Here is a 9,737-nt window from a genome sequence, read left to right on the forward strand (position 1 = left end):
AAATGATCAAAAAGAACCTAAAAGGCTGGATTCCAGGAATAATCACGTGAAAAAATGACAAAATAAAGATTTTAATTTGTAAAGTCTCACAGGTACTACAAGTAAGGTTTGTTCAACCAGACTGAATTGCTTGTATTATTAGACAATTCAAAGGTGTAGTCTGAGGACAGGTGCCTGATGATATCTTGAAAAGTCACTCTGAGCAGCTGTGATTAGTTATCATGGCAGATCCACTTGGTGGAGTATTTTTACAATTAACTTGCAAAGGTTCTTTAACAGAGAAATCTTCTTCCATCTAAGCAAATTTTCCAGTGCTGACCCCCCCATGGAAGGCATACAAATAAATGACACCCAGCAGTGTCTTACATACAGTATATTACTTCATAATTCAATGGCCAGCTGTTCAAGAATATATTGCATACCCATGCTACCATTTGCAACGTGATGCATGAACCTGGCTAACAATGCAAATGTATTTGTTAATTTATTTTATTACACAGGCTCACAGACAGTTATGTGTGTTTCTGTGAATGGAAGCATCTCAAAAATAAGTCTAACACAGTACTACATGTGCTTTGCATAAATTTTGTATTTGTTTTGAATTTGGAAAGCATTACTCTTAAACTGTATTGAATGAAACTTAAAGTCAAACAGAAGCAAGTCAAAGCAATATACTTTCATTAGACTCACTTTAGTCAATGTATAAAACGGAAGGATACTACTTATGGTTTAATACGTTAGTTTAGTTTTTCACCACTAACGTTATTTTCAGAATTCCCCATCCTGGGCCCTGTGTCCTGTGAGAAGTTTGAGTTCATCAGAAACAGCTCTGATGTTTAAATCACCTTTTAGTTTTTAATATACACAAGCTAAGAAAAAAAACTTCAATATTTAAAAAAAGTTTGAAGTTTTTGAAAGTTACCAATGTGATTACATGTAAATAAGGAACAAGTAATAGGTTTATTCCATGCTGAAAAAAAGAAGAAAAAGAAAACACAACGTTTCGGCCGTGGAGCCTTCTTCAGGTGTGAGCCTTCTTCAGGTGTGCTCACACCTGAAGAAGGCTCCACGGCCGAAACGTTGTGTTCTCTTTCTTCTTTTTTTCAGCATGGAATAAACCTATTACTTGTTCCTTTGCAGCCTACGCATGCTGACGCAGCTACCCACCTGAACTACATGTAAATAATATGTACATTTTTGTTTTGTGTATTTCAAAACTTAAAGTGTAAAAGAACTGACACTGCATCATAAAATATAACATTTTGCCCTGCTCTCTGTATAAATTTGTCAAAGCAGGTGTGCCACTTGTTTGACAAAGTAGTAATATTGAGACTGATACTATACTACAATGCATGATACTTGCAAGAGAATAGAACAGTTTGCCCCCTCATTAGTTAAAAAACACGCCTGTTAAAAAAACAGCACCCACAGGCCTTTTTGTATTACAATTGTAAATTAGGCCAAAGGTAGTTTGTCTCGTATAACAAGAATAGCTACATACTGCAATATGTGTTCATCACGTGACAAAGCGACATGACGGCCGCTGTCAAAGCAGACAGCACCACTGGATGTAGAATTATGGGAGTTGAAGTCCTTTAACAGAAACTTGATATATTTCTTTTAGGCGTTTACTGGGATCGTTACTTCATTTAGAACATTTGGATGCATGTCATTTTTAGATATACTTTTCTGTTAGGCTGTAGAAATGAACAGGGGGTGATCCCGCTGTCTCTTACGTGTTGAGCCCCCCAGAGAAACGAGCTGTCCAATTAGAACTTCAATTCCCATGCTTCCTCCTCCCTGGCTGATCTCATTGGCTAGTGGTATTACACAACAGCTGCCGAAACCGACTTCCTCAGAATTTAAGTTCTGTGTCAACCGGATCGGTTTTATTACACGGTTTTGGCAGCGTAGGAGAGATGAGCGCAGATATGAAGCCAGTTTTCATTGTCGTCTTTTTATTTACAGTGCTGACTGCTTACTACATTTACACCCCATTGCCAAGCACGATTTCAGAGCCGTGGAAACTCATGCTGCTAGATGCAATTTTTCGGGGCTTTCAGCATTTGGTAAGGCTGCACAATGCGTACTGTACAGATTTCTGAATGATCGAAGCGCTTGTTATCTTTTCAGATTGGACCGTTCATTATTTTATTGCTGTTGCTCAATACGTCTTTCCAACTTCATGTGACTCAATTGATAATATTTCAGTGTCATTTTATAATTTATTATGGACTTTAGTATGCATACCTAGTATGCATTAGCTTTCTTTCGATTACATTTACAGCTTATATATTTACTCTTAAATCACCTGTCACGTAAAAATGTTGAAGCTAGTGCATTCACTAAACATTTAAACATTCTTAAACCTCACTGAATTGTAACAGGTAGCGCCTCTAGGTGATGGGTAGCTCGTTGTTTGATATCAGTAGATGCGACGTCAGATGAGAGGTTGGAGCGCATACTGATAGCCAAGTGATGTAATATAATGTATGTGCAAAGATGAAAGCTGCGTGTTGAAAGTTTTTCCATTGTCATCGTTTTCTAGTATTTTGCAATGCACTAAACGCCTTGCAAGAATGTAATGCAAAACGTGATATTGATAATTCAGTACTTTCCTTTTAATAATCACCTAATATCCTTCCCACAGAAAAAAACAACAACACTTTCTTGCTTAATAAGTGTTGTATGGTTTTTTTTTACATAAGACAAATAAAAAAAAAACACCTTCACTAGAAAATGTGGCATTATGCGAATAGAAAATTTCGACGGACGACAATTATAGTAAATAAGGCAGTGAAGTGTAACAGTTTAATCCAATGCAGTTACATGGAACTAGGTACTGTACGGGACAGAGAGAGTGTGTCAATGAATTAACTTCTTATTCCTTTTCGCTTAATTTTATCCGTTACTTCCTCTTTATCAGCACCAGTCTGCTGTTAGATAGTCTCAGATGAACTTTCACCCACTTCTTTATAACCTCTGTCTTCCTGTAGTCTGTTACAGTATATTCTAACTTTACAGACACAGTCTGTAGACAAGCCACAGACGTGATTTTGGCTTGAGAATCACTTTACTTTACAAGTAAAGTAAGGTGTGTCCTACAGCATGCTAAACCTGATCTACAGGACACATATTTTGAATTTAATTGCTTTAGCATTTGGTATAGATTGTAGATTAGTGATTACATTTCATTATTTTCTGACTGAAAGATGTAAAGAGAAATTGATAAAAAAAATACTTATCCTTTTTTATGGCACTCCCCATTGTAAAATATCAGAGTAAAAAATCTCACATCTTAAAGAAAAGGTGACCTACAGACGTAACTTATTATTTTACAGTTATTTCAATGTAATTTGCTATAGTATATCAATACATCCATCTTTCTCAGTCTTCCTTTAAATATATCCATTAGTCAAAATATTAGGAAGCCCCATCCAATACAACAAACTCATCCCATTTTGTTCTTGGACTGTATTCATATTCCGATAAGATGAGAATGATGGTATATGGGTCTAGCCTGCACAATTTAGCAGTTTTCAGCAGGGCTAAGAACTGGGGATTATTATGGCCGTAGGAAGTCTATTGATTTCACTGCTTTGAACGTTGTTTCTAATTTTTAGGTTAGTGTGTGTAGATATAAATCAGGCCTCTGCAAGCCTCATCCAGGAAAAACCCATAGTGTCTTCTGGGTTTTTATTCCATCTGAGCTTGAAATGATTTAATTGGATCATGTCTCCATAGTAAAAAGGGTTACACATAAATATACTGCTCAGACAATTGATTTAAAATATGATTTAAATGCTACAGGAATGGATATTTTTCACAATGGTGTCGGTGAACTTTGCCTGAGTTGGCATTGTTTATGGAATACTGTGAGACTGGACGTCGTGTTCTTTTTCTCGGCCCTTCGGCACGATTTTATGCTTCTACTGCAGCATGTTGAAATTGTTGAAAATACTTGTCCCGTATTGAAAAGCTACTGAAGATTATCTTTCCGTCCATTTATTATTAACTATATATCTCACAATTCACAATAAGACTATACTGTAGTTATAGTTGTGTTTGTATGGGAGTTACATGCAGCATCTCTTGCTTTTGCAAAACAACTACAAAAGGTAATTTTTGTGTGAATATACCAGTAAAAAACCCATTTTCCTGAACCTGATCAGCATAATCCTCCTTTCTTTCAGTAAAAAAAAAAAACACATTTGGTTTTCTCATAATTAACTAGATTAGAAATCCTTACTATTCAAAGCAAAACGTGTTTCAAAGATAAGTTTGCCTTTCCTGTTCACAAATAAAATCTCATTAAAAAGGGATTAATTTCAAGGTATGAAATCCCATTCAGTGCCTAGCATGCCATTATAAGATGCTTCTTGAGCGGATCTGGTAGATTGATTTTAAAAGAAGATACAAGAAAGAGAGCAAAGCATGTACCATTTTAAATTGCAAAGCAGTGCCTAATCATTTGCTTAGCTTCTTCTGTAATTGGTGTGTGTGTTTGTTAATGGATATTGGGAAGAAACCCAATAATATAAATATAATTCCAATAGAACAGCCTCATGCCAAAAAGGGGTTAAAGTGCACAACGGTTCGAATTGGCTGGTAGATTTAGCTAAATACAGCATGTGACCTGGCATGGAGACCAGTTGGTCCCAATTACGCTTTCTATGAATCCACATTAATTAGCTAGAGATTAAACCAGTGTAAAGCTATATAAATTATAATAGCTTATGAGATTCAATGAAGATTAAAATGAATTAGCTTTGGACTGTTGGTTTTTTTAAATACAAAATACCTTGTTAAATAAATAATCTATGAGATGTTAAACTGGAGTTTTCATTCTGGGGTCAGGGAAGGCCTGATTATGATGTACGTGTTCAACTCGCAGGGTGAAATTCCTGAATGTATCCATGTCATGGGCTACACATCATGACTGAACATTGACTTGTATTACTATCAAACACCTGTATCAGTAGGTACTTTTTCCACACTGTTTTTTTTTTTGCAAGGCCTTTGCAGTAAATAATAGTAACAGAGGCGCGAGCTACTCAGTTTGACACAAACTACAAAATTTGACAAACACTGTGTATACAAATAAAAAAGTAAAATAACTTGTGTGGCACCTCCAGTAATTGTAAAAATGCTGATAATAACTGAATGCTTCTAATCAGGGTTTCTAATGATCAGTGTCCATGGCATCTTCCCATAACACACATTCGTCTGTGAGGTGTTTCTGTTTTTGGGTGTCATCCTTTCATTGCTGTGCATAATCATGGAGGGCGGGATGTCTTCACCCCCATCCTGCACTTGGGATACTAGGGCTAAGGACCTCAGCTATCCATCAACAGTTTTGTGAGGTGTGCGTAAATTCTGGTCCTGTTCTTTCTCTTCACAGGGAAACCTGTTTCACAACTTGGGTCTGACCCACTACATCAGGGTGCTCAACTTCTACGTGACGAAGTTTGAGATGCTGGGCCCCGTGTCCAGCGAAGGGGTTAAAGTGAGTGACGCTACGTTCGACGGGGTCCTGGTCAGAGTTTTCGAGTCTACCAAGGAGCAGGGCCGCGCCCTGAAGCGAAGTGTGATTTACATCCATGGAGGGGGATGGGCCCTGGCCAGTGCCAGTAAGTGTGCGGATGCAACTCACATGCACGCCGTCGACATTGTACCGTAACCACTTTTTCACGATTTACATCAGGTGGCGTCCGATATGAAATTGTAGATCCGAAACACTAGATGAACAGTGGCGTTCTGGACTTCCAAGTTGCTTAGTCAAGCAGACAAGACGCTCGGAAGTGGCTGTTTCAAATCTGGGCTGTCACTGGGATCCCTCAAGCAATACCATACAGTTGGCATAGTGCTGCCGGGTCTTGTCTGGACAATCCAATATATTTTATAAAAACAACAGGTTTCCTAAAGTACAGCTTATATAAACTTAAAATGAAAAGGTTCAACATATTGTGTCGAAAATCATATATTTAGATAACAAAAAACATGGCTTCTAAATTAGCACAATGTAAAGCTGTAATACAGAAAAACTCCCAATTGTTCCTCAAGTGATTTTTAAGCTCTGAAACACATCCTCTAAGAAAAAGATTCTAATTACTCATTATCTTAATTAACAGAGATAAGATCCTATGACCATCTGTGTAGGAAAATGGCAAAAGACTTGAATGCAGTCATTGTTTCAATTGAGTAAGTATAAAATCACCTTTATATGTGTTTCCTTGTTTGCATGGTGGTGTGTGGTTAGCATAGCTGTCTTGCAGCGCTGTGGCCCTAGGTTCAGTTCTGGGCCTGGGATACCTGTGATACATGTGTGTAGTTTGTATGTTCTTCCAGCATTTCCTCTGGGTGCTCCTGTTTCCTCCCACAGTCCAAAAACATACTGGTGGGTTGCTTGGCTTCTGGGAATATTGACCTTGGTGTGAGTGTGTGCCCTGTGATGGACTGGCATCCTATCCAGGGTGTATCCTGCCTTGTGTCCATTGCTTGCTTGGCTACACTCCAGTTCCCCTGCAACCCTGGATTGGTTAAAATGGTTAGAAAATGTATGGATTTTATTTAGGTTAAGAATGTTTTTAATATATTTTTATGTGTTTCTTCAGCTATCGTTTGGTCCCAGATGTGTATTTCCCTGAGCAGTATAATGACGCATATCGTGCCACCAAGTATTTCCTGCGTCCAGAGGTGCTGGCGAAGTACTCTGTGGACCCAGGCAGGTTAGCAGTGTCTGGAGACAGCGCTGGGGGGAACTTAGCTGCAGCTGTGTCTCAACAGGTGAGTCATGGAAACGTATTGTTCTTGGATTTTATTTCAGCATGGTAAAGAAAATAAAAAAATATTAGTCTGTTTTATCAGTGTGTGAATTGATCAGGACTTGCCAAATTAGTACGGCTTCATGTGCGTTTTCTGTGTTTTTGTCTAACGATTCATGATCCTGTTCAAACACAAACTGCATTTTCTGGGATTTACTCATCCCCTATGGCTAAACAGTTTTTTTTTCTTTTTGCTGTGTGTTCTGCTGAATGAAAAAAGCAGAAAAGGCTTTTACATTGTAAGAATGATTCATTTCTGCTTTTTGGCATTAGGCTGAAGTCATCATACTATTGCATCTGGGTTTCTTGCTATTGTAAGGAATACTGTAAATTGCAAGTTGTTTAAATTACATGTGCACTGTAATTTAAAAAATGTTTTCACCTTTTTTTTTTCAGCTTGCTCTGGATGGCAGCATCACTAATAAGTTGAAGCTTCAGGCTCTTATTTACCCGGTGCTGCAGGCTCTGGATTTTAACACTCCCTCCTACCAGCAGAACAGGGACGTGCCCATCCTCTCCCGCCCGCTCATGGCCCGCTTCTGGCTGGAGTACCTGAAGGGGGACCCCAGCTTTCTCCAGCCCCTGCTGGTCAACAACCACACGGCCCTGGACCTCGGCCACGCCTCCCGGAGCCGTGCAAAGCTCAACTGGACTTCCCTCCTCCCGTCAGCTTTCAAGAAGAATTACAAGCCGGTTGTCCAGGCTGTGGGAACACCGAAGGTCATTCAGGAAGTTCCAGCTCTGCTGGATGTGAGAGCTGCGCCACTTCTGGCTGAGCAGGAAGTCCTGAGGCTGCTCCCACCAGCGTACATCCTGACCTGCGAGCATGATGTTTTGAGGGACGACGGTATCATGTACGCCAGGCGCCTGGAGGAGGCTGGGATCCCTGTAACCCTTGACCACTATGAAGATGGATTTCATGGCTGCATGATTTTCGCAATCTGGCCCACCTACTTTTCAGTCGGCATTCGGACCATGAACAACTACATCAGTTGGTTGGATAAAAATCTTTAGGTCCTCTGATCCATGGTTTTGTTTATGTGGGTTATGCTTTTAAAAAATCATTTAACTACTTATATGATAAAAAGCCCAGAAAAATGCACTTTCACGTATTCCAATGCAATGCAACATGCCAATGCAAGTTTTATCTAGTTCTGTCTTCCTAAGTCTTTGTTTAACCGTTAAGAGTCAATATTGCTTTAAGTACTTGAAGTCACTGTGTGCCGATTACAGTGCTGCTTTATATGTACAGTGAGTGCATAGCATGGAGTTAAAGTATTCCATTTTAATGCAGTACGTTAACATTTGTAAAGTATTTTAATAACAGGCCAGAAAACAATCATTTGGGTTCTGGAACAATTTAAAATTGTTTCATTTTCACCTTATCAGTGATAAAATATTTAAATTAAATATTACTCTTTTGATAATAATAAGACTGAATGGGACCTTGTGCTCTAGCAAAGCACATAACTTCAGAACAGAAGAAATAACTGGAATAACAATGGATGTATAAAATACTTCAATTATTTTGAAATCATGATGGTGGATCATCATACGTTTTTCAAAATCCTTCATTATCTGAAGGATCAATGAAGGGTATTATTTCAAAGTTAGTGAGAGCAAAAAGTGATTGAAATAATCTCTTAAAAAGACCAAAACACTGTTTGAAGAGAGGCAACTCCACTGTTAAGGAATGCAAAGCATTTTGGACTTGATTTTAGTTTTTTTTTTGTCTCTTGCAGTGGAACGTTTCTTAGAAATATCAAAACATAAGTATTATTACTTAGTAACTGCAAAATAGGTGTACCTGTAGGTTTTGTTAAATATTTCAAATTATGGACCTTTTCCCCTCTGAATAAGATGTTTTCTCAGATTTTCAAGGGAACAGAGCAGACACTGGAAATGCCAATGCCTGCTTTTTTATTTTATAAAGTTAACATTCTGTTTACATCATCTTTTAAATTAGTTAAGTTAAACAAAATGTTCTTTTTGTAATTCTACAGGCATCAATCAGTTGTAGGGTGTGTAGGTTTAAAAACATTGCTCAATTTATTGTTATATTTATTGTACCGAAGATTATTCAATTCTGTGGTCAAGTCTTTCAATTTTGAACCATAGCCTGTATAAACTGAAACAGGAGAATTTGTCTTTAAGGGTCAAAGTTGCAATGGAGGAGGATCTTGGAATGCCAGTGTGAGAATATTACTGTTGTATGGGACCTTTGAAGAGGTTTTTGTACTTTTATGCACATATTTATAACTTGCAGTGTGTGAGTAATGGGACAATGCTGTTGAAAACGGAGAAATGTTCAAAACATTGTATTGTGCAATAGGGAGATGATGATAATATATAAGGTCCTGACATCAGCTATTGTAAATTAGACCATTATAAACTTTCAACAAACTTAATAAAGATCCCTTTTGTGTTTCTTTTATTTTATGTGTAGTGATCGGGCAGCAGTGGTTGAAGCCGATACTGTAGGGGGTAACTAATTGTGAACAAACATTTATTATATAAAACTGCAAACGCGAAATGTAAAGAGTGCTATGATACAAAATACTAACAAAATATATTAATGGATATATTAATATATTTATTGGTAACAGATCTCTAAAACAAAAACGCATTTAACTGTTCTTAATTCTAAGATTGTCTCTAGAATTAAGCACGGCTGTTGTAGCGCATGAGAGTGACAGGGGTCCTGTCCATCCGGACTATCAAGGGAAACCTGCAGCAAGTCGACTCACCTGACCCGGACAGTGAGCCAGAGCATAGTTATCATTCAGGTCCGGGTGGATGATTCAGCTTGGCCCCTGGAGGAGCTGCTGTGTCCTGCTGCCACTGAAGTCCTAAACCGTCAGGGCTGAAGAGACATGCTGGGTGCAGCATAGTTGTTGACTCTACAGGTGGAGC

The 9,737-nt window shown here is 38.2% G+C and overlaps 1 protein-coding gene across 1 annotated transcript; it reads left to right on the forward strand.

Moving 5' to 3' along the window:
• The first annotated feature begins 1,801 nt into the window (after positions 1–1,801).
• LOC148836711 (neutral cholesterol ester hydrolase 1-like) lies at positions 1,802–9,258 on the forward strand. Its single transcript, XM_088913671.1, has 5 exons — positions 1,802–2,069; positions 5,402–5,630; positions 6,132–6,201; positions 6,615–6,786; positions 7,221–9,258. The coding sequence occupies exons 1-5, from the start codon at positions 1,920–1,922 to the stop codon at positions 7,836–7,838; spliced, it is 1,239 nt and encodes a 412-aa protein (XP_088769797.1). The 5' UTR covers positions 1,802–1,919; the 3' UTR covers positions 7,839–9,258.
• Positions 9,259–9,737: the final 479 nt, after the last annotated feature.

Source organism: Atractosteus spatula, chromosome 4 (assembly GCF_055471065.1).
Source record: "Atractosteus spatula isolate fAtrSpa1 chromosome 4, fAtrSpa1.hap1, whole genome shotgun sequence".
Lineage (NCBI taxonomy): Eukaryota > Metazoa > Chordata > Actinopteri > Semionotiformes > Lepisosteidae > Atractosteus > Atractosteus spatula.

What these genes read in the sequence shown, in the direction of transcription:
- LOC148836711 (XM_088913671.1), top strand. Translation starts at nt 1,920, where the DNA reads ATGAGCGCAGATATGAAGCCAGTTTTCATTGTCGTCTTTTTATTTACA. An exon ending in GCAGTCATTGTTTCAATTGA is followed by an intron (nt 6,202 to 6,614) that starts GTAAGTATAAAA and finishes GTGTTTCTTCAG; the next exon opens with CTATCGTTTGGTCCCAGATG. An exon ending in CTGCAGCTGTGTCTCAACAG is followed by an intron (nt 6,787 to 7,220) that starts GTGAGTCATGGA and finishes TTTTTTTTTCAG; the next exon opens with CTTGCTCTGGATGGCAGCAT.